This window comes from Lampetra fluviatilis, chromosome 13 (assembly GCF_964198595.1).
Source record: "Lampetra fluviatilis chromosome 13, kcLamFluv1.1, whole genome shotgun sequence".
In the NCBI taxonomy this organism is placed as follows: Eukaryota; Metazoa; Chordata; class Hyperoartia; order Petromyzontiformes; family Petromyzontidae; genus Lampetra; species Lampetra fluviatilis.
Window position 1 is genome coordinate 14,780,463 of NC_136287.1, and position 25,234 is coordinate 14,805,696.

Below are 25,234 nucleotides of genomic sequence, written 5' to 3' on the forward strand. Positions count from 1 at the left end.
AGACATCATATTGACGGTCAAGCAACGTGGAGGATACCACCCCGAAAGGGGCAATCACTGCCCATCGCTGGAAAAGGGAAATGCTCTGAACGTCAAAAGCAGCGGGCCCAGCTATTCAAACAAAATTAGTGGAAATGTACTGGAAGTGTTTACAGGATATATATTTATTGACATCCACATCCACTATGTCCATATATGTTTTTATTCATACAGAACAGATTGTCTTAATAGCAGTTGTGACCACCAAATACGTATAATAAAACTGCCTCAAAATATTGTTCATGAACATTATAACAATATTAATATTTTAATGAAGTTACAAATTTTGTTTAAAAAAAACCCCAAAAACGAAAACAAAAACATTCTCATCCGCAACGTCACGTCAACAATAAAACGCCACCGTTGTTGTTGTTTACACCGCCGCGTATGGAACAGACACGTGCCTTTTATTTAAGCACCTAATACAAAAAAATAAACTACGTATTTAAATGTAACCTAAACAAAATGGTAAACAGCATATCTTTAATTTAAAAGTCTCTAATGTTAGCAAACCAACATTCTCGTTGTTGACTGAATGCATATGTTACATATAACCGGTCGCAAATGTCGTGGGCAGCACTACGTCTAGTCGACGAGCTTCAACCAGCCTTTCCGGTAGTCTTGCAGAAGCTCCAGATAATACTGCCACCCGGGTTCGCTGTCGTACGTGACGACGTAGATGGCTTCCAGGGGGTCGTCGTGCTCCTCGTACAGCTGCGTCACCACCCCCTGGTACCACCTCTCCGTGTCCTCGTCGTCGTAGAGGTGCAGCACGCGCCTGCCCACCAGGTCTGGGTACAAGTCTCCGCCCGTCTTCTTGTCGCTCGGGGGCTCCTCTCGTTTGCCCCCGTCCGCGTTTCCGCACGCCCGTTGTCTGCCGCGCGAAAGTTTTGGAGAAATCTCGCTTCGGTCGCCTTTGCGCTTGCATCTGCTTTTCTTCCCAGGCACCACCTGGACGAGACGTCGTTCCGAACTCGCGCCTCTCTGCGACCTGAGTTGAATGCCGGACGTCTTCTGCCTCAGAGACCTTCGTAACGCTGGCGTCTGCTTTTTCAGCTTTTTCTCAGCCACCTGGGAACTCGCCCGCAGGTGTTTAAGTCTTGGCCGTTTCACCCGGCCACATCCAGGGGATGCCTCTTCCGTCAAAGGATCACGTACGTGCTTTTGGTCCTTGGTTTCTGAACCCATGGCAGGATTTACATCGTCAAAAGCGGTTTCTTCAAATGGCACCTCAGTGTCACGGACAACCTCCAACGCTTCAAACTCTCGCTCTTGCGTATCTACAGCCTTGTTCTCAAGTTGACCGGCACTCGTGGAAAACGTTTTTTCGTTCCGCGCAACCCTCAATGGGCTCTTGAGCCGAGTCCTAACTTCGTGTGCCTGATGATGGCTTCGTATTATTAAAGGTGGCACCGTTTTCCTCTTCACCACTGGGTGACCCGAGGTTTGTTCAGTGGTCGCCAACTTTACTTTTGAAGCCTGACTCTCGTCCCCAGGTGTTGCCATCACAATGGAAGTTGTCATGTCCCCCTTCAGTTTCAGCAGCGGAACACGTCTCTTACTCGCTTTGTCCTCCGACTTGCATACCTCGTTTTTGCTCAGAAATGTGTCCGATGCCTGTTGGTGTTTATCAGTTCCAACCGACTCTTTTAGCAACCTTGGACTCGACCTTTTGTGAAGTCGTTGTTTGACACCGTGAACGTATTTAGACCTTTTAACTTCAAGCGGTTTGTTATTCTCTTCAATTGTATTCTCGGATTCTACAGCTATGGAGCAAAGCGCGTCATCAGCAGAGTGCTGGATCGTGCCGGAATTCTCAGGCTCGTATCTCGGAGGCGACGACAATAATACGTTTGCATCCTTTACATCGGACGATGAAATAACCGGATAGGTGGCTGCAGAGTCGGACGACACGTCGGTCGTGGTGGAATGTGGATCCTCTCGGGGAGAAGGAGCGATCAACGGCGTGCATTCCAGATTGGCGTCACTTCCACTCCGAGCGCTGTCCACTGCCGCTCCTCTGGAGCGTTCCGCGTTTTCGTCAGCAGGGCCCGTCTGCTCGCACGGATTAGAATCGTTCGTCACAACGGCCGACTCGGCGATGTCGCTACCCACGCCTTCGCCAACGGAGGGCTCCTCTTCCGCGCCCGCCGGTGACGTTTGGGGATTTTCCACAAAGAGGCACTGTGCCTTGGTGGTGGCACCACGGTCTTCCTGGAGAGAGTCCTGTGAGGAGCAGACTCTCTCACATAACTCGTTTGTCACCTCTGCTGCACCGTCTCCCCCTCCGTTTTCTGTAGAATCAACAGGGTTCTTTTCCAACTCGGTCGCTTCATTGTTTTGATCTGCAACACAATACAGCATTACAGTCACGCGCAGCTCGGCAATAGTGCACACGGTTCAGGTGGCACCAACAGCAGACAACTGAAAGGCATCTTTTGGTATTTAACCAACCGACTACCGAGACAGAAAGCATCTTTATAATTCAATGAATGCGAGGCTGTAGGAATAGATAAACAAAAATCAAGGGAAATCAATGCCCGGGCTATACTGTCCATTCATGGGCGACACTCCACTAATGTATTATGTTAACCTTAGCTTGACAAATGCACCACACAGGAGAGATTTCAGATGCCGCCAAACTGCATCGGCAGGCATGGGAGGGGGGGCCCAGACCCGCAGTGTGCAAACGTCACCGTGTCCACATTGTTGAGTCAGAGTTAAGGGGGTTTTAAATCAATACACATACAGATATGTGAACCCTCAAGAGATAGATCGTTTAATTTATGTTGTAATAATGGTGAGAGACACTTATAACGAAGCACTTTGGATCATGTCACGTTCAGATAGTACTGAGACATTGCCAATCTGGGCACGATGCGGAGGTGGGCACAGTATCTACAGTGCGTGTAACACAAACAAGTTAGTCCATGACGAGTGTAGTTTGTAATTGGTATGTAAACTACAAACCTCAAAGTAACTGGTATTGTGTATCCAAATTACAAGACATTCAGTTAATTGTTTGTATAAACATCACATTTCTCCAGTACTTTATCATTTGAATGTATTTTGGCAAACTCTGCCGAGATGGCAGTACAGAAATTGAGTTTGTAATCTATCTCTATAAATTTCCCATTCAAAAAGTATTTAAATTAAATCTGATAATCATAAATTTGATTATTGACTGCACAATGCATTACGATTAACTTAAAATGCACGAACTAGAGCAGTAATATCGGGAGGGAATAAAACGTGGGTTTAAATCAAATAATAATAACCACTTTTTAAATGATGTCAAGAAAATTTCCATTTAAACGTTTGAGAAGTTGTGAATAAACACGAAGGGCAATTTCTCTGCCTGGCGACGGTCACAGCAGTGAGTTAGCAGCTGGGATGATGGAAAATCCAATCGCGAATGCCCCCAAAGAGACAGCTGCATTTCCATCAAGTCACATCAAGAGCATCTTACAATGGACACGGCACCAAACTACTGCACGGCCAAAAATACACACGTGACCAAAGTTACCTGCACGCTGCCAGCTGACGCAAATATCTCGTGAGGATTTACAGAGCAGCCTTCCGAGAGAGCGCTGCTTATTGTCGTTGTTCAATGTGCAGCATTAACAGACGCGTATGCAATGGATTGACTAATTGTGTGGCGATGCTTTGCTGACAGTGGTGCCCAAGGACAAATAACTAAAATCTCTCAACATTCGTGTCGTTAATAATGGCCACTGCCCACGACGACGCCTATTCAAAATCCGTCTTGTTTTTAAGGCAGCGCGATGGATGAACGTGTTGAGTTTTCACGGATCGACAAGTATGATATCAATTTAATAAATCTAACTTTGATATCTAGTGTTAAATATTACTAAAGATTTACTTTCAAATCGAGTGTGCATTTCACTGTGATTTAAATAGAAAAAATATTATAGGAATTACATTGCATTGAAAAATAATCTCAAATTTGTAAAACTCTCGGATGAGGCATTATAAAGATACAATGTTTTAAAGTCGATGACTTTGGCGTCTGGCCACCGTTATTGATAGCGTACTAAAGTGAATAATTAATAATGCACAATGCAGAAAAAAATCCCAAACGTCTTATTCTCGATTGTCGCCGTGCACAGGCACACACCGTCAGATCTGCGTAAACAAAATCATTAAACGAGCTCACCAATACATTTCTTCATTTTCTCCAGCCAGCAACAGTACAGGAGCTCTGGGTAGACTTCCTTCAGCTTGTCAAACGGGAAGAGAGTGAACGAGCCCGTTTCCTGCGTATTCTCTGAACAACACACTGCCCCAAGCATTTTTTCTTCCCTTAGAGTTGCCGGTCTGAGGACCACCTTGCAGCACTTAAAGACGTTGAGGATGACGAGCTCAGAGAGGCCGGGAAAGAGTTTCTCTTGCAGGGCCGAGACCGGAATAAAAATCCTCTCCAATCGAGCCACGGACGGGAAGGGGCAAAGGCTCTTAGAGACCAGAGTCTGCAGTTCGCGTGCAAATTCTTCGAGGCGGGTTTGAATCGAGATGTTTTTGAGGAACATTTCTTTTGTGGTGCTGGACGCGTGCTCGTGGATTTCTGCGGATCGGCTGCTCGTCTGCGCCACGGAATGCGAGTTTGATCCCCGCTTTGTGCCGCCACCGCCACCTCCTCCGTGCTTTGTGACGTACGACGCCTCCCCGGTGGGTTTGCTCTCCGAGACGTGAGAAACTGTTTGCCCCCGCTTGGGGCCGTGCCTTAGATGTTGAAAGGCCTGCTGAAGATTGTGGCTACTGCTGGCCGCGGACTTTTCGACCATTTCGCTCAGAAGCTGATGTAGGTTTAGCAGATGTTTGTGCAGGTGGCCTTCTGGTTTAGAGTCCACGCTCAACTGACTGTTACCACTGCCTGCTTGGTTGTACGCAGATACCATGTCTACATTGGTGCTGCTATCCGGGCTGCAACGTTCGATGTTTACCGAAGCTTTGCTTTTTATTGATAGGGCACTTTCCGAACATTCAAGTTCATTTGGCAACACTTTATCACTTCGCTTTTCTAAGGCTGTACGAGGTCCTTCTTTCTGTGGACATGTTCTTGGCACAACATCTTCCAAATGTACATCGCCACTACTTTGCTCAGGCACATTAACGCTCATACATTCTATTTCAGTCTTCTCAGCACATTCATAATCCAGTTCCTTTTCCGAAGTGTGCAGCGCGTACTCTTTACAGCTTTTTAACTTGCTTAGGTCCAAGATCTCACGCTTTCCGATCTTCTCCACTGTAAGGTCAACGGGCAACTCATTTTGCTCAGTATTCTGTCCACAGAGCTGATGGTCTAAGTTGCTGATAAGTACGGTCTGAAAGTGGGGAACATGCGTGTGCAAACTGCTGTTGCTATGATCCATCTTCTCCACTACGCATTGGTCTATGACAGAGTTTTTCCGGACACTTATATTGGCTATGCCTGGTTCCTCTTTTTTGCTTTGCAGAAGCATAGATGCCGAGGCAGTTGCAACTTCTGCTCCTGCTAGTTTTGTACTCGGACCCAGATGTTTGTACGGAGGCTGGAACAGTTGTTTATCACCAAAATGTTTTTTGCAAGATTCGTGTTTTGCAGAATATTTCAAGGACTCGCTAATGGGTGGGATTACCAGCTCAACATTTGCGTATTCTTTTAAACCAACCGTTCTCGACACTGTCATTTCTTTCTTGGCAACAGGTCCAGCAGACATCGACGTTGGCGATGGTAGGTGCCCTGGCGTGGACACTTCTTGTTTTAATGAATGTAAAGATAACGTGGTGGGTGGATTGTTTACGGGACTTTGCCCATGTCCGAACGAATGTTTTTCATTCTTTTGATATGCCTCTTGCTGAACAAGATGTTGCACGTTGCTGTAATCCTTTTCGATGCAGGCAGCATGAGTATTTATAATCCACTCTTTTCGCCTCTTCGGAGGCAAAGAGTTCAGTGCACAAGGCGCTTGACAGGAAATGCGCTCTGCGGTAGATTCCGTGACAAACGAGGACATAATCCTGTTCAGAGTTTTACTCAGCGGCGAGCCGTCCGATCGCATCGGCTCGCTCTGGTCTCTCTCGGGCTTCTTCACAGCCACATCGCTGGCTTGGCTCTTTTTTGAGTTCAGAGCTGTGGTTTGTATTTCAGGTGAAGTGATTTGCTCGGTCATCTTCTTCACAGTTTTTTCAAACTCCAAGATCGAAGAGACCTTCTGCTGTGCAACACACTTGTCCGTCTGTTGACTTTTGGCTTTCCTGTGCTCTTCTTTATGCTTTGAACGCGCCCTCTGCTCTTGATCCTCCCTGTGCCTGTCTCTCGTTTTGGCTTCATTTTCACCGCACGAAGTGAACAAACGATTGCTGGTCGATCGCGCATCCGTCGTCACGGGACTCACCAACTCCGGCGAGAGACTGAAGACGTCACGAATGACTGGCCCTGTCGAAGAGGTAGAAGCATGCTTGGTTGACCTCACGGAACCTTGAACGATATCCTTAACGCCCGGCCGCGTGCCGCTTTGCGGTTGCTGCAAGACGTGACCAAACATTATGTTTGGATGCTCCTTCGTTGGGTGTGCATGAGAAAGTTTGTTTCCATCGACCTGCTTTTCATCGACATGGCTCGCGGTGTTCTGAACGGCTCCCCAACTGTAGACTCGGCTGATGACCGGCAAGTTTGCGTAAGGGCCGCAGTTTGACACGGCGTTGTCGCTCCAAGCCCACTTTATGCGTGGCAACGAGGCGTCTTGACAGACGGTCCTGGGAACAGCCGTCGTGGGAGAGGTGTTCATGGGATGGATCAGAAGTTGCTCCGGCGCGTCGCGTGTCGACTGGCAGAAGGACTGCGCGTGCGGTTGTTGCTGTTCGGAAAAAGAGCCCGAAGACGTTTTCTTCGGCACGTTTGGATCTCTGTTCCTGACGATTGCTTGGGACTGAACTGTCGATGACCTTGGAGGCCAATGGGCATGGCCAGCCTCCACTTTCGGAAGCACTTCACCCTTGAGCTGTTTCTCTCTTGAACAAGCCAACAAAGAATTCACAGAGTGAACCCTGCTTTGATGACGCACACTTCTCTGCTTTATTACAGAGTTTGACACTTCAGGGGACCTGTCAGAATATTGAACATGTACAAGCTTTGGTGGCTTTTCCAATGGTCTGGCGGAAATGTGTTTCTCTCGGAAGTCCTGCTGCGATGAGGACAGAGCAGGGCTGCATGCCAGATAACTAGCCATGTTCGTGTGATGGTCGTACGGTCTGCTTTTGTCTAAGTATAAGGCCCTTGTATCTTCTTGCGTATTAGGCAAGGGGTTACTGAAAGCGGGAGAATTCTGATATGGGTAATGCATGGGATATTTTCTTGAAAACGATGTCGACTGTATCGGTGGCAAATTGACGACTGTGTTCTTAACAGAACCCAGCACCATGTGGGGTGCCAAGTTGGCCACAGAGGAGGGATGCATGGAAAACATCTTGGGGAAGTCTACACTTTGAAAATTCTGAAACATTCTCGCAGGGTCAGTGAAGGTCGCTGTGGTCTTGCCAAAACCGCTCTGGATGGGGGCCTGGGTCGCCAGCAGCACGCCGCCGCTGCAGGTCGTGACCAGGGGCACGGTGGCGACCTCCTTACTCGCGATCGAGCAACTGGGAAAGACGCCACAAACCTGACCAGTGTCCAAGCCAACGGAGCTCTGATTGCACTGGTCCGCAAAGCCAAACGCGAGCGGGAATTGCGAAGCGTCTTGCTTGTGCTGTAAGGAAAGCGCTTCCTTCTGGCAGTGCACGTACACCGGGTAGGGGGGGTTGTGCTGTGTGCCGACCAGCTGAGTGGATCTTCTCTCGATGAAGTTGTTTGGCGCGTGACTGATGGTGGAGGTCGTGAGCACCGGTGATATCGTGGCAGAAATGTTGTGGTTCAAAAGCTGAGAAATGGCCGGGTAGCAGCCTGCTGCTGTGTAGTACGCTGCTACATTGGGATGCCCCTCCATTCTTGGCACCTTGCTTGAATCGTGAGACTCGATGCAGCTCAGCAGACGTTTCCTTAGACTCATTTTGGGAGCGTCATTGGCAGTGCAGATCTGCGATTAGAAACAAAAACCAAGAGGCAAAGACATTAGAAAAACAAGGCACGTGTTGTTCAGACAATGCACAATACATAGCGAAAAATGTACGCAAAAATTTGACTCAAAGCTTTCGTGACTGCAGGAATTCATATTCTTTGGGTCACGTAGATAGGTTGTCTTTGAACGACGGATTAAGTGGACGCGGGGGGGAGTGAATAATTAACTTCATTGTGTGGCCATCCGTAGGGAAATGACACAATAAAAACGTACCAAAAGTCCATTGTAAAGTCTTACAATGAAGGGAGCATGAAGGGAGCATGGGTTATCTTATATACACACACACGACACGTGGGCTACCAAGTTTTTCCAGGACGCCACCTAATTTGCCGAGACGGCAATTTATGGCAATAATAGCAAGCAGCTCTTGTCATGAAGCACTGCGCCTTTCTGTTGCGCAGACGCACGTGCCATTTATCTGCGCTTGTTTTTAATATGTTTGCCAGGACAGCGGTGCCTCTAGCTGCATCGTGCGTCACGCGTGGACTCCCTGCTGAAGCAGAAATAATTGCAGCCACTGCAACACAGCCAAGACTTCCCATCGGTTTACCCCTGTAGCCTCAGCTGTGCGAGGTATCAGCTCTCGGCTAGCCTTACTACCCAGAATACAATTCGCATGTGGCCAGAATACAAATAGGTGCCACGATCCGCAGAAAGTTCCAGATGGTTTCCCAGTCGCAGCGCACACCAATGTAGAAATGTGTTCACCGTAAGATGGAAACTCACCTCACTGAATGGAAGCCATTAAGTCTTCAGATTATTTTTCAACATCTGGCTAAAGACACAAAAACAACATTGGATTATAAAGTGGGCTCATTTCTGAATACAACATTTCATTCTAAATGGAAATGGACACACGCCACGCACGCAACGCTATCAAGCAAGCGGCGGTGGCGGGTGTGGGGATTTAAAGGAGGGCAGGTGTGTTACGGTTCAAACTAAATGCTTTGGCAAGCTTATTTTAACAACACGGGCACGATTCACGAGGCTCAGTAACACCCTCGTGTAGCTGAAGGGATGCACCGGTTTTACACGTGTACATTTTAAATTCGAAAGTGCTGGACGCATCTTGAAACTAAATAATGAATTTGAATGAATAATGCATACAAACAGCACACGCGGAAAGACAACCCACAAAGCAGCCGCACATTGCCCGAGGCACAAAAAACCATCGTGTTATCGTCTCGTTCTCTCACCTGTGCCCCCCCCTCCACCACCACGACCAAGCCAAAACTTTCTGCAGTAGCTCAAGGCAAATATCACGACCACAGTGTCAGAATAAACCCCTCGTTCAGACCCAAACATCGCACCTCTTGGCTTTGACAGTCCTGGAATACACCGGTGGTGTAACCATCAACCGCATCCCAACATCACCAGGCGAATGCGCACATCTCCTTGACGAATGGAAAATTAACGACAAGCCGGAGTTGTGCGACTGTGGCCATGCAAGTCAAACTATGGACCGTACGGTTAGGTCACTGACACACAGAGCGAGAGGCAATGAAAACTGAGACTCGGAGATACAGAGACCCACAGATACATTAAAGAATAACAATAGTAGTGCCATTGTCGCCATGCAAGTCAAACTATGGACCGTACGGTTAGCTCAGACACCCAGAGCTAGAGGCAATGAAACTGAGACTCAGAGACACTCAGAGACACACAGAGACCCACAGACACATTAAAGAATAACAGTAGTAGTGCCGTTGTGGCCATGCACTGTAGTCTGCATTCCTTTAACGGAGGAATAACAAAACTATACAAACTCTCTCCTGGAGCCTTTTCGTAGGCTAGCAGACCTTACCAAACTACTACTCGTGCTTTAGCAGCTGGTTGTACAAAACCCTGCTCGTGCATCATGCAGAGAGTGACAAACCATTGGGAAAATTTAACTTTCGTGGTTTCATGCTAGCGTAGTCATCCATTGGGAATCCTAAATCTGCTGGGCCTTGTGGTGTAGCTAGGTCTGCTTCATTATTTCTGTTATCCAGGGACTTATTACAAACCTCCTCTCTTCCAAATTCAGATTTTCCAGCAGGGAACAGACTTGGGACTGAGCAACATAAAGCATGGACACTAAAACCATTCTCAGGCAACCAGATAAATGTGCTTTACCAATACGTTTTATAATTAGGAAAACAGTAGAATAGCAATCTGTACTTCACACTTGTTATAACACGAAAAATAACTCAAGGCCGACCAACAAATGCATGGATACAACGCCCATACGGAAGAGGTGAAGGTTAGAAGAATGTTCACTTAAGGGTGCACCTGTGGACGTTAGCACGAGTATCACTCCACGTCTTTTCTTCCTTCAACTTCTCAACAACCCTGGCTTCACACTCGTCATGAGTCGGTGGCAAGGTACATTGTTAAGGTCTTGGTTGATGGGTTGGTTACCGTTGGCAAAACAAAAGTGTAAACACCCTTGCAGTTTGCATGACAAACAACAAGAAAGTTGGCCATCATTTATAAAAAAAAGGCACCCATACTACTAACAGACTGACAAATATGGATGCAGAGGCAGACACAGAGACAGACACACACCACTGAAAAAACAAGAGGCAGACACGGAGAACGTGGGGTTGGGAGAGCGTGGAACCAACCCGACCCCCCCACCACCACCAGACATAAACAAACGCAGAGGCAGCAGCAGCAGCGTCGGCGGCAGCAGCAGTCGCGTGAGGACCGTAGCCGCTAGGTGCAAGCGGTGCAGCGCTAGCGAGGATTCTGCAGCGGTGACATCATGCTCCCAGTCCACCCACGCACACCGACTTGACATTTTTTTTGCTTGGCCACATACAGCAATTAAACACAAGATCAATGAATTAAAAATGTATAAAGGTTAAATCGCTAACCATGGTTAAAATTCATTGCCGAGGAATGTGCATTCAATGAAATAAAGATTCGCCTGCAGTGAAGTGAAAACTTCACGCAGCTACAAATACAGCGGCCTGCCAGAAGGAGAACGCCAAAGTTGGATTTTAAATTGTGGCGGAAAACATCATTTCAAATGTGTCCCTAATTACCTATGCGCGAGTAATTTATGCAATGGGTAGTGTGCGTACGTGCTTATAATATCATTATAGTAGAAACATCTCTATAGTTGAGTAAGCACAATGTAATTTCTAAATACATTTTACTGCAAATATAATATTATCTGTTAATTATAATAATTACTCGCTATTTGTCTTCACATGATAAACGTGGTGCTTCTGTTCACCATTTCCGAGAAACGTTGAAGCGTTACTGTCCGCCTGTCCTGTCCGTAACGGGGCCATGATGATGACCCTCATAAAAAAATACCCAAGATAAATAAAAATTTAAATAAAATATTTGTTTCTGTTTGGGTCTCTACCCATAAAATACCAGTTAAATAGATCAAATGGTTGTCCAAATAAAAGGCAATAAAAACCAGCGCTAAATATGAAGCCTTCTCCGCCGGAGCGCAACGACCTCATTGCGAGTAAGGTCATCTCACCATGTCACATCATGCGCCCGTGTGACGTCACCCTGCGCTGCTGGGAAGGAATTCAGCGTGATCACCATTAGCCACGATCGATCAATCCGCTGCTGAATGAAGGCCTAAGCAAGCTGCCACCACCGCTCATGGGCCTGCGATGTAGCGATCCATCTCGCGCCTACACGCCAGCTGACATCATCCTTCCTGCCCCATGAGCCCGAGACATGTCCCCAGGCACGTTCCCTCCTTGGGCCACCACTGCACTGTTATTTTTGACCACCCACAACCTTCATCCCTTATCGTGACGAGTCCTGCCCAAGCCCAATGACTTCTGTAAAGTCAATATGAGTGGAACCTGCATGTGCTCTCCGAGCAAAGTCAATGTAACGCTTCTCAGCGCACCATTCAGCTCTTGTTCCAATTCGCTTGCTAATGTCCGTGTTTCTGATCCGTACATCACGAAAGACCGCATGCACTCAAGATTTTTTTTCAAAGAATACTTCCGATGACAAACACACATGGGAAAGCATTGCAGAAGCCATGAACATGCACGGGTTCTCTTGTCATTTCTAAGGGGCTGCCCGTCTCAATAACGAGCCAAATGTACGTTTCGCACTGCCTATTTCCCAAGGCACGGGGATGTGTGCCTTGAGTGCAGTGCAAATAAACACTGCCAGCCAACACCTCGGCAAGAGCCACGCCAAGAGAGGGAGCAGCGGAGGCCTGTGGGAGCGCACTCGATGACGCACAACAGAGAGGCATTCACAGCACCCGCATCTTCTGCACACCACCAATCCTATTTTAAGATTATTCATAAAAACAGTGCCGTATATAGTTAGAATTATTTCATTTCTTCAGAAAGGTGTTAAGAGTTTTAGCCAGGCGCTTGTTTGGATGCTTGGTAAGTTCCTTATCAAATGCCACGTTTGTGTTATGTGGAAGGAATCCTGAGCACATGGACACAATCCAGGCAACGAGCAGAGAACACTCAAATACTACAGACACAAAACCGTATTTCTGTACTTCCTCCCACAGGCACGTGGCTGAAACTGTGCCTCTGTCTCTATTACATGCAGCCATCATAAAAGACATTTGGTGTAACCATCAACCGCATCAGAACATCAACAGGCCGATGAGCACGAATGGAACATTAAAGACAAGAACATTAAAGACAAGCCACAATACGATTGTGGCCATGCAACACAAACTATGGACCGTGTCGTCTGCGCTGCTTCAACAGAGTAGCAAAAACGACACAAACTCTCGATGCGGATGCCCTCTCGTGTCTAGCACACGTCGACATTGGAATTAACTTCCTGAACATATTGCTGGCAAACACAGATCATGCAGGCGGTTTCTCTGTATAGAACTCAAAAGGTCCGCACAGACGGGCTCACGCTCCCACTATAATCAGAATATGTATTTATACTGGAGGATTCCCATGAGCTACAAAGATGTCCAGTCGGGGCGGGTAAGAAGGTTACAGCAACAAAGAATACAAAAACACGATAGTAGTGCAAAGCACAAAAAAGGTACAATTAAAACTAAACCATCCCTGATCCTCCCAGGAAAAGCCCACCGAGGTATTAACTTATTTTCCAGAAGCTACCAAATAGGCGACCTGGCCACAAGCAGGGAATTAGAGGCACGGCTACTCCCAGAGAGGTGTGTTGTGGGTGGGGCAGCACAACTTTGAGACGCACCGCCAAGGAGGCTCAACTCGAGTGGGCCACCCAAGGGGACAGAGGTGGTGGTGCAGGGCCCAGCCCTTAGCACGGCCCCTGTGCATTTCAGAGCTGCAGTACCAGAATACCACCCATGTCCGACCGCTACCACCCATCACGCGCGCGTCTCGTGCACTCTGGCGCACACTCTCACTCCTATCAGTGGCATCTTATATCCAGCCAGAGCTTTGGGTGGGGAGAGGGCCTTGTTGAATCCCACTCATTGCCAACTACTCCAACATGTGCGCAGGAGACACACGAATTGGCTATTTTGAAGGAGCAAGGAGCTCTTTTTGCTCTAATTATTGAAGGCTGATGTCATGAAACTGTCATTACAAAACTAGTCGTATATACATGCCTATCTGGTGACAGTCTGAAAGGCGTTGTTTCGCTTTGCCAAATTGTATGCAAGCTGGTAGGGCGCACCTTTCAAGGTTGGGTTTATAAACTGTCATTCTTCAGCGCAGCATTTGTAGATAAACACCTTTGAGTGGCCATCGTGGGACTGGAAGTTTGTCAAAACACGCATGTTCTGGGCCATCTGACAAGAGTGGATTTATAGTACTGTATTACTAAAGAGGTTTAGTTTTCGTATCACAGCAAAGAAAAACAAAGGAGATATCACTGAGATTTGCTAACACTCAGCCTTGTGAAGAGACTGGCTGCAGCTGCAATGCAGCTTTGAAGGAAGGTGCACCTCTATGCGTTGGAAAATAACAGTAAAATAATTTACTTTAAATGTAGCGAGTAATGTTATTCTCATTTATTCAACCACAAACAACACTCACTGTGCATTCATGTGGGAGGAAACCCGACTACTACTCTCTCTAATCGCGGATTCGGTTTCTCGGTACAGTACTCAAAAGTTCGGCACACCACGTGCTCACCGTCCCACTTGCTCAACTGCCACCGCCTCGCCATCGGAGTTGGTGGGGCGGTGTGACTGGTGAAAGAGTGGCAGCCCAAGGAGGGAGTTGCCCCACTCCCAACAGGGCTAAGAGGTGCCCCACTGCAGTATCTTATGAAAAGGCGACTTTCATAACAATTCATGAAAATTGCATTTTTTTTAAGGATTTTAAAAACGACAAGCAAAACATTTGCGTCCTATTTTCGGCAAACAACACCACACATGGAATTCGTATTTGGCCTTTTAAAGTCACGGCGCAGTAATTCTGCTTCGTATTCATGAATAAAACCAGATACGCGATCCAAAACCAAACTTTGGCAGCAAGTTCAGCTCTGTAAACAGTCTCATCAAGCAGCCCGGGTATTTATTTGACTGCCGTAAAATAAATTTCAAACCACACTGGCTCCAAGAAACAGTACAGCACTGTATATGTAAATATAACTTCTAAGTTATAATCACGATGCTATCGTTGAGGAATCTTTACGGTTACTTTTGTGCTCGTACAATCACACGTGTAACATACAAAACTAAATATAACTGTAACATGTTGTAATGTTTATGTTAAAGACCCACACACAACATTTGTGTTATGCAGGCCATGGCAAAAGAACTGTTTGGTTTTCTTCATTGGCATAAATTGAGAAGACTGCTCCCGCTTACAATCACAGCGACTTTTACGCTGTGAACACGTAGGCATGCTGCAATATATGAGGACAGCTTATTGGTTAACAAAAAACATTTATACCGATAGATACTGCTTATATATCAGAATGTCTAGAATAATAATTACGACAATTTGTATCACGTCATAACATAACTACACCACCACTTTTAATGACCGCACTCTTTATCTCAACCACTGTCATCTTATGAACAATTGCTGCAAAGTGCCTTGGAATACGGCTCTATATAAATCCGTATAAGATAAGGACGCAAGCCATCTCACGCATACATCCAGAATAGACACATCATCATCATCCGAGACCCCAACATCTCCGATCCCTCAGGGCTGTGACATCCCTCCCCGAACAAACTGGTGTAGCCATCAACCACTTCAGGTCATCAAGAGGCTGCTGCGCACATCTCCCTCATGGCCTGAACGTTACAGACAAGCCACAAGAGCGCGACTGTGGCCATGCAACACAAACTAGGGACCATAAAGTCAAGCACTGCGGCCTGCGCTGCTTCAATGGAGGGTGAACAGCAACGCTCCACCAACTCTCTCTCCCGAAGCCCTCTCGTCCCGGCTGACAAACCTCAACATTGTCGTCGAGCTCCTGAACATGTAGCCATCGTGCGCAAGAATAAAATAAAAAGTTTGTTAAGCAATGTTTGCAAAGATGTTGTGCAAGAAAAACCTTAACGTTAATGAATGATTATACTCAATATTGTTCACGCAGTACCGCACTCCTTATTGATCATACGCAACCCTTATCACGTTGTTAGCACCTTGGGTCACGGGACAGTTGAATATTCTGTAGAGGATGCGAGTACGTGCGGCGATTATGACTGAAAGATACTTGAAAGATTATACGGCGATAAAAAAACACAATCAAAGCAGTTATTATTCTTAAAGGCACCAATCTCAACAGATACATCGGCAGGTTATCTGACAGCAGAATGGCTCGGAGTAAAGGCCTGCGACGGCGCTCCTTTTCCGAAGATCGTTATCTTATACAGAGTTTACTAATTGGGGACCAGATCACCTGCTAAGGATCTGGTGGGCCACCACTCCCCACGTGAGCGTTGCTCGGCGGAAGGAGGTGCCAAGAATCAATTCGTATTGATGGATCTGTTGGGAATTTATGCGATTTAGAGTACAGCCCACTAAATATTAAAGATAAAATTACGAATACTCTTATAAACGACGGATGGCCATCACTCGTTCTCGTTGTGCCCTCACAGCCACGGATGGCTTATGGGTTCGAGTGGGTTTGAGTGGTGAGAGTTGTCTTCAAGAGTCAGTGTTCGGAGTCGGTTCTTTATGTCAAACAGACGCCTGGTGGTCGTGTGGTGAGGGGGCGGTGCGCGTCATACGTATTAGTCGCTCCTCTGTCGCCGTGGGGAATTTGGTTTGGATGCTCGGTCGGTAGGTGGCGCCCACAGCTCGCTCCTGGCGTGCAGTGTTGGGTCGTCACCTCGTCGCCAAACCGCGACCTTCAGCTGCAGAGAGACCTTCGACTCGGCAGAGGTTGGCCCACGCAGGCCGAGTTGAGCTGTCAAGCGGGTCTTGCCCGCCTGCAGAGGAGATGGGGAGCCGCTTGAGTCGAGCCCCGAGAGCCGTTTGAACTCGGCTGAGTCCCAGAAGCTGAAGAGTCGAGCCGACCCGTTGGTCGCAGCTCGCTCCTGAGTCGACCCACTGGTCGACTCCTGAGCCGACCCACTGGTCGAACTCGGCTGATGAGTTGACACTCCTGGTCGAACTGGTTTCCAATGCTCAGAGTCCTTTCTTTTATGCCGAAAAATCCCTTTGGGTCCTGCTCACAAGGCGGGGTTTCCTTTTGATTTACTGTGTCAGGATCTGTCCGTGTGTAGGTGTGTTCATGTGTGTGTCCGTACGTCCGTGTGTCCTTGTGTGCATCACCCACGGCATATTCCGTTGTCATATTCCCTCCATAAAATCCACGAGCAAACAGTCAGGTGTTACAAATTGCCTCGAGGTCGTCTCTCTGTCTGGGTGCGATATTATCTCTTGTTTGGCCTTCTTCATGAACCAAAACACAGACGTTACAAATCGTCTCATAGGCGTCTTTTGTCCGTGTTGCACCACCTGGAGGGAGGGGCACACTCCCCCCGACCCTCGCTGACGCATGAAGAAATGATTAAAAGTTTTAACATTTGTCCCTTACCATTTCCCAGTTATGATTCTGTATTTAACCTAAGGTCTGTCATTTCCCATCGTGGTGCTTGACTCAAGTGGAGGTGTTTCCCCGAGCGTATACACACTCATATCCCGCGCTGCGGGGATACAAAGACGGCCGGGATCTCCCTTCTCTCCGACCCTGGGTTTAACATCGCTCTTTTATTATGTATTTTATTTCGACCTGGTGGTGATTCATCCCGTTATGCTTTGGGTCGAGCCTACCCTGTTGTTAAATTCCGACTTTAACGTGACTTTAATAGCAATACAGAATAATTGAGCTTTTTGACTTAACTAGGCAAACATGAACTTCTGGTGGCCCCCGCAGCCTCGCTGTTCAGCTGAGCCTGCAACCTTGAGAGACACAACACCCTTATTCTCGTCTCACTGTGGTCATCCAACCTTCTGTCCTGGGAGGGTGATTAATTCCAGGACAAGGCCCCCTCACGTTCAGACGTGCAGTGGTTGTTAATCAGCCCCCTCTCCTGTGTACACAACCTTGAGCTGAGTTTATCTTGGCTCTTTCAGCTGCAGAGAACAAGGCGTATTTGTCCTCCCTGTGTGCACGTGTTCCAATTAGCTCGAAATTCCTAACACACAATCAGTGATGACCCCCCCGGCCTTCTGTGGCCGTGATCCAGACAAAGGCGCCTCTGCTTCCTTCCATTGCCTTCGAGTCGACACTGCCCCATTATTCGCCCATATGCTGAGGTCATAGATGATTGGGCTTTTTGCCTTAACTCTGTCTGGCTGACTCTCCCACTGTCTCTGCCCTTGCACGGGTGACAGGTGCCCGTTCATCAGGCCTTATCTTTCCTTGAAGCAAGGTTGCAAATTCTGCCATCCTAGCCCTCCTCCCGTTCATTACTTAACAACACCTGGTGTTTTGCAGTTTGCTGCTTTTTGGTGTGTTTTCATTCATTATATATCAACCTTGGAAGAAGGCTAGGATACAACAAGCGCATATTGCGAGAGCCAATTCAGCGTGCACAGATTTAGCACTTTAATTACAAAGCACTTATATCACTCGTAATTAGAAAATGTTATCAATCAAAATAGGGACATTGGGGCAATTACAATTGGAATTGTAAAACAATTGTAAAAGATGATCTCGGTTCTCACCTGCTCGCTCAACTTCAGCATAACCATGTGGCCCAACGCGCGTCGGACCAGGCGTCGCAAGGCAAGTGATAATACGACTCATTAAGATTATAATTATGTAAATATTATACCAATCGTAGTAATTGTTCTAATCGGTGGGTCTCGCGCTAATTGGGAGCCACATCTGGCAGCTCCGGCGCCATGACGCGGGGCGATGTTTGCGCGCCTCTCATTGGTCAGAGGCTCCCCCAACGCGCGCTCTGATTGGACGAGACGTTCCTTCTCGGGAATGGGCGCAACCATTCGAGATGTCAAAAATGGGGGTGTTTTAACGACGCAGGATTAGTGATCAAAATTTTGTTTAAAAACACAGGATTTAACAGGTTTTTAAAATGAAACATTGAAATGTCACGCGATACGCGTGTGTAGAAAATTTCAGCTCGTTAGGCTTCGTAGATCCTTAGATATTAAGCGTCAAAAATCCGACAAGATAAATAGACAACACGGCAAGTTCGATAAGCGTGTGTAATAACAATTCAGGAACAATTTTTTTTGCACAAAAAATATAATTACAGAACAATATTATCTTTATTTTTTTACCTGAGAGACAAAATGTGATTTAAGTTGAGATGTGATACATCTATACAACCAGACTGGTGGTGCAATGCACTCACAACTGCCTTGTTTACATTCACCACGCGTCACCGAGTCATCAGGCACGCGTGCTCGGCCGCTGATGACAATCGCTGAATTGGCAAAACCTGTTGGAGTGGTTTCAGACGAAGGGAATTGTTCATCGAACGTCCTCGACCTCCCCTGTGACCCATCAGGCGCAGATTTCACTGGGAGATCATCTGCCCGACCAACATGCTGCAGTATTGCCCTCATTATGACCACACCCCCTTCTGAATTGAATCACGTCATGGATCACTTCAGGGCATTGCCTTATGAATGCACTTTTATTTACCTACCTCGATTCAGAACACTTTTTTATTCCCACGCTCACGAGGTCCCGAATTCTTAGCCGTGTCTCGGCAAACAGACTTGGCTCCGGCACCAGTGAGCCGACCCCAAAGCCACACGCCCTGAACTTGAGCCAACTCTGAGCGTTGTCCCAGCCACGCTCAACATTTCCACGATCTGAGTCTGAGCCGAGCCCTTGGCCGAGCCGCCCGTGTTTCTTTGGAAGCAACGGAGCGGCTCAAGCCCGAGCCGAGCCAGAGTCCCGACTCGGGACACGGCTCTAAGGCTTGTAAGTGGCAAACACTTCCACGGTTTTGTAAAAGCGCCATAATGTTATACGGGGTTTATCCTCACTTTCATAACTGGAAAACCAGTTTTGTAAACATTCCATGTTTGACATTCTTTCTAAACAACTAAAAATACGGTCGATAAATTATGATACCAATTTACAACCGGTAAAAATAATGCTAAAAAGTAACGGTAAACATGCGTTCCCAGGTAATAACTCGTATCCCAAGACTGCAAAAACTCCCAAATTAGGAAATAATCATTTACAGTACCACGTTTTACTTGACCATAGATTTACGTAACTTAAAAACGAAGGTAAAGGTATATGACGAAATAACTACATTCCAAAAAATGTACAAACTGATAATGATCTGCAAAACAAACAGCCGTAATATTTAGAGAATGTTAAGTAAACAACAAGGAACATCACGCACATGGATGGATTTCATAGCGGTCTCCAACGTGTGTTTGCCCGCTTTACAAATACAAGTATAACATAAGATAAGTAGATAATTGTAGAATGTATTAATGGCGAATGGAAACAAGATATCGTAGTTGTACCAACCTACGAAGCGCAGTGGTTAAACGAATGCTCTACGAACCTGGCGACCTTCAGTTCGATTCCCAGACAAGTGGTAAGTGCTATCGGACCCGATGAAAGCACGCCCTGCTGCCCCCTCACTGCCCCTTCCTGACACGTGAGACTTGAGATCAAACACACACGCCATGACTGACGCACACTTCACCCAGCAATGGATCAACAAAGGTTTATGTTTGTTGTTTCAGCGCTTGTTACCGTGTCTATTAATACATTAATGCCTCAATTACAACTAATTATTGCTTTCATGGACAGCCGGCCTAAGTTTGTCTGATACCCACGGGGCTCCCCCCTGAGGATCTGCTTTTGAGATTTTGAGATGAAGGAAGCTAAAGCCACGGAGTGAATGGTGTGTGGGTCCACCACAGCCGCTCCGGTCTCAAGATCTGATGCCACAACTCAAACCACCCACAACCGATTGGAGGGACCCCACCTGACTGATTGGATGGGCCCCACCTGACTGATTGGAGGGGCCCAACCTGACTGATTGGATGGGCCCCACCTGACCGATTGGAGGGGCCCCACCTGACCGATTGGAGGGGCCCCACCTGACCGATTGGAGGGGCCCCACCTGACCGATTGGAGGGGCCCCACCTGACTGATTGGAGGGGCCCCACCTGACTGATTGGAGGGGCCCCACCTGACCGATTGGAGGGGCCCCACCTGACCGATTGGATGGGCCCCACCTGACCGATTGGAGGGGCCCCACCTGACCGATTGGAGGGGCCCCACCTGACTGATTGGAGGGGCCCCACCTGACTGATTGGAGGGGCCCCACCTGACTGATTGGAGGGGCCCCACCTGACTGATTGGATGGGCCCCACCTGACTGATTGGAGGGGCCCCACCTGACCGATTGGAGGGGCCCCACCTGACTGATTGGAGGGGCCCCACCTGACTGATTGGAGGGGCCCCACCTGACTGATTGGAGGGGCCCCACCTGACTGATTGGATGGGCCCCACCTGACTGATTGGAGGGGCCCCACCTGACCGATTGGAGGGACCCCACCTGACTGATTGGAGGGGCCCCACCTGACTGATTGGAGGGGCCCCACCTGACCGATTGGATGGGCCCCACCTGACTGATTGGAGGGGCCCCACCTGACCGATTGGATGGGCCCCACCTGACTGACTGTAGGGTCCCACCTGACTGATTGGAGGGGCCCCACGTGACCGATTTGATGGGCCCCACCTGACTGACTGGAGGGGCCCCACCTGACTGACGGGAGGGGCCCCACCTGACCGATTGGGCCCCCCCCTGAGTGACGTCGCGACTCCACCACCACCACTGGGGCAAGTGCCACGAGGGGGCGCCACCTACCAGGTGAGTGAGGAGGCGTCCCGCAGCCGAGGGAGAGGGCACGGCATGCCCGTCCTTGTGGCCCCGCTGCGTCTGCAGCGGCAGTAGCAGCTGCTCCCATGCCCTGCAGCAGCAGCAGCAGACAGCGGCATCACAACCCATAGGCAGCACGTGGCATCACATGTGTGTGCAATACACGTGCTGTTGTTGAACACACACACGTGTGTTGTTGCACACACACGTGTGTGTGTGTGTGTGCAACAACACGTGTTGTTGTTGTTGCTGTTGTTGTTGTGGGCGAGTCTCGGCACCATTCTGCTTCAGCAGGGCACAGCGCCAAACGTAGCTGGGTGTTTGGCACGAGAGGAAGCCAGAGGACGCGCAGGAAACCCGAGCAGATGAGATTTTGTTTTAAGTCCGCACAGATGGATTCACGAATCCACTTTGTGCCGATATCTGACCAAATATTTCGCAGTTACGTGCGAGTGTAAGTGGAGACTGTGTTGCAGCACACCACTCGCTCTCCACGACGACGACTCCGCCTCTCTAGATCACACCACGCGCTGCACGCAGACTCCTGCAGCCGCAGTTAGTCAGAGGTCGTCACGAATGGCCACCGCGCGGAGAACAACAACAACACCACAAACAACAACACCACAAACAACAACAACACAAACAACACCACAAACAACAACACAAACTTCCATCCGAGTGAGGGAGCTTCGGCGAGAGCGTGAGGGTGTCTGTGAGTGTCCGTGAGAGTGTCTGTGGAAGTGTACACGTGTGTGTGAGAGTGTCTGTCCGTGTGGGGTATCTGTTGGGGTGAATGTGGGGGTGAGTGTCCGTGTGAGTGTACGTGGGGGTGAGTGTCTGTGTGAGTGTCTGTCCGTGTGTGTGTGCCTGTCCGTGTGGGGTATATGTGGGGGTGAGTGTACGTGTGAGTGTACGTGGGGGTGAGTGTCTGTGAGAGTGTCTGTCCGTGTGTGTGTGAGAGAGTGCCTGTCTGTGTGGGTGAGTGTCTGTGAGAGTGTCTGTCTGTGTGGGTGAGTGTCTGTGTGGGTGAGTGTCTGTGTGGGTGTCTGTGTGGGTGAGTGTACGTGTGAGTGTCTGTGTGGGTGAGTGTCTGTGTGGGTGAGTGTCTGTGTGGGTGAGTGTCTGTGTGGGTGAGTGTACGTGGGGGTGAGTGTGTGTGAGAGTGCCTGTCCGTGGGGGTGAGTGTCTGTGTGGGTGAGTGTACGTGGGGGTGAGTGTGTGTGAGAGTGCCTGTCCGTGGGGGTGAGTGTCTGTGTGGGTGAGTGTCTGTGTGGGTGAGTGTGTGTGAGAGTGCCTGTCTGTGTGGGTGAGAGACTCGTGGAGCAGGAATGCGGGGAGCTGCGTCAGTGGCTTAGCAGAAGTAACAAAGCCGACACCGCTGCTGTCACTGCTACTACTGCTGCTGCCACTACTGCTACTACTGCTGCTGCTACTACTGCTGCTGCTGCTACTACTACTGCTGCCACTACTGCTACTACCGCTGCTGCCACTACTGCTACTACCGCTGCTGCCGCCGCTGCTGCCTGCTGCCGCTACGGCTGCAACTACGGCTGCTGCTGCTACAGTGCAATTGACATTCACCGCAGGCCTGCGCGCCAAATATGCACTGTACACAGTGCGTGACGCGGCCTGCACCACGTGTCTCTAGCACACGTCACGTCACTAGCACACAGCACACGTCACTAGCACACGTCACTAGCACACGGCACGTCACTAGCACGTCACTCGCACACGGCACGTCACTAGCACACGTCACTAGCACACAGCACGTCTCTAGCACACGTCACTAGCACGTCACTAGCACACGTCACGTCACTAGCACACGTCACTAGCACACAGCACGTCTCTAGCACACGTCACGTCACTAGCACACAGCACGTCTCTAGCACACGTCACTAGCACGTCACTAGCACACGTCACGTCTCTAGCACACGGCACGTCACTAGCACGTCACTAGCACACGGCACGTCACTAGCACACGGCACGTCACTAGCACACGTGACGTCACTAGCACACGTGACGTCACTAGCACACAGCACGTCACTGGCACACAACACGTCACTATCACGTCACTAGCACACGGCACGTCACTAGCACACGTCACTAGCACGTCACTAGCACACGGCACGTCACACGTCACGTCACTAGAACACGGCACGTCACTAGCACACGGCACGTCACTAGCACGTCACTAGCACACGGCACGTCACACGTCACGTCACTAGAACACGGCACGTCACTAGCACACGGCACGTCACACAGCACGTCACTAGCACACGTCACGTCACTAGCACACGTCACGTCACACAGCACGTCACTAGCACACGTCACGTCACTAGCACACGTCACGTCACACAGCACGTCACTAGCACACGGCACGTCACTAGCACACAGCACGTCACTAGCACACGTGACGTCACTAGCACAAGGCACGTCACACAGCACGTCACTAGCACACGGCACGTCTCTAGCACACGGCACGTCACTAGCACACGTCACTAGCACACGGCACGTCACTAGCACACGTCACGTCACTAGCACACGGCACGTCACTAGCACACGGCACGTCACTAGCACACGGCACGTCACTAGCACACGTCACGTCACTAGCACACGTCACGTCACTAGCACACGGCACGTCACTAGCACACGGCACGTCACTAGCACACGTCACGTCACTAGCACACGGCACGTCACTAGCACACGTCACGTCACTAGCACACGTCACGTCACTAGCACACGTCACGTCACTAGCACACGGCACGTCACTAGCACACGGCACGTCACTAGCACACGTCACGTCTCTAGCACACGGCACGGCACTAGCACACGGCACGTCACTAGCACACGTCACGTCACTAGCACACGTCACGTCACTAGCACACGGCACGTCACTAGCACACGGCACGTCACTAGCACACGGCACGTCACTAGCACACGTCACGTCTCTAGCACACGGCACGGCACTAGCACACGCCACGTCACTAGAACACGTCACGTCTCTAGCACACGGCACGTCACTAGCACACGGCACGTCACTAGCACACGTCACGTCTCTAGCACACGGCACGGCACTAGCACACGCCACGTCACTAGCACACGTCACGGCACTAGCACACGGCACTAGCACACGTCACGTCACTAGCACACCACACGGCACTAGCACACGGCACGTCTCTAGCACACGTCACGTCTCTAGCACACGGCACTAGCACACGGCACTAGCACACGTCACGTCACTAGCACACGTCACGTCACTAGCACACGGCACGTCTCTAGCACACGGCACGTCACTAGCACCATGCACCACGTCCACGTCTCTCACCCCCCCCCACCCTCCTGTCCACGTCTCTCCAACTCTCCACTCGTCTCGCGGTCGCCGAGGCGAAGAGGAGGAGGCGGGGGGGGTCGCCGCGTCTCTGGCACGACCCCAAACCACCGTCTCCCACAGCCCCCCACGAAATCCACTGCCCCCTACGCAGCCCCACGGCCCCCCACGGCGCCCTACGCACCCATGGAAAGGCGTCGCCGCCGCCGCCGCCGTCGCCGCTGCGCCCCGCGTCGCCCCGGGCCCCGCGAGTCCGCAGGCTCAGCCCCTGCGCCCGATGCTCCCCCTCGCTCCGTCGCTCCTCTCCGCGTCTCTCTCGTTCCTCTTCTCCTCCTCCTCCTCGACTCCTCTCGCCTTCTCGCTGTCCTCCTCCTCCTCTCTCGCCTCCTCCTCCTCCTCCCCACTCCTCGCCTCGCTCCTCTCGCTCCGCGTCTCTCCGCCTCTCTTCGCTCTTCGCTCCTCAGCTACAAAATGGCTCCTCCCGCTCCCTCCTCCTCCTGCCGCTGCTGCTCCA

General features: G+C 49.6%; 1 protein-coding gene across 4 annotated transcripts; it reads right to left on the reverse strand.

The window, feature by feature from the left end:
* Nucleotides 1-184: 184 nt before the first annotated feature.
* On the reverse strand, nt 185-25,234 carry LOC144935579 (uncharacterized). Of its 4 annotated transcripts, XM_078862385.1 has the most exons (6): nt 24,905-25,234; nt 21,381-21,483; nt 16,288-16,488; nt 8,883-8,931; nt 4,217-8,114; nt 185-2,384 (listed from the first exon to the last, which is right to left on the reverse strand). In XM_078862385.1, the coding sequence occupies exons 5-6, from the start codon at nt 8,085-8,087 to the stop codon at nt 625-627; spliced, it is 5,631 nt and encodes a 1,876-aa protein (XP_078718511.1). In that variant the 5' UTR covers nt 8,088-8,114; nt 8,883-8,931; nt 16,288-16,488; nt 21,381-21,483; nt 24,905-25,234; the 3' UTR covers nt 185-624. The 4 variants fall into 4 exon arrangements, with proteins under 4 accessions (XP_078718511.1, XP_078718510.1, XP_078718513.1 ...); XM_078862384.1 differs by lacking the exon at nt 16,288-16,488; XM_078862387.1 differs by lacking the exons at nt 16,288-16,488; nt 21,381-21,483; nt 24,905-25,234 and adding an exon at nt 10,428-11,208.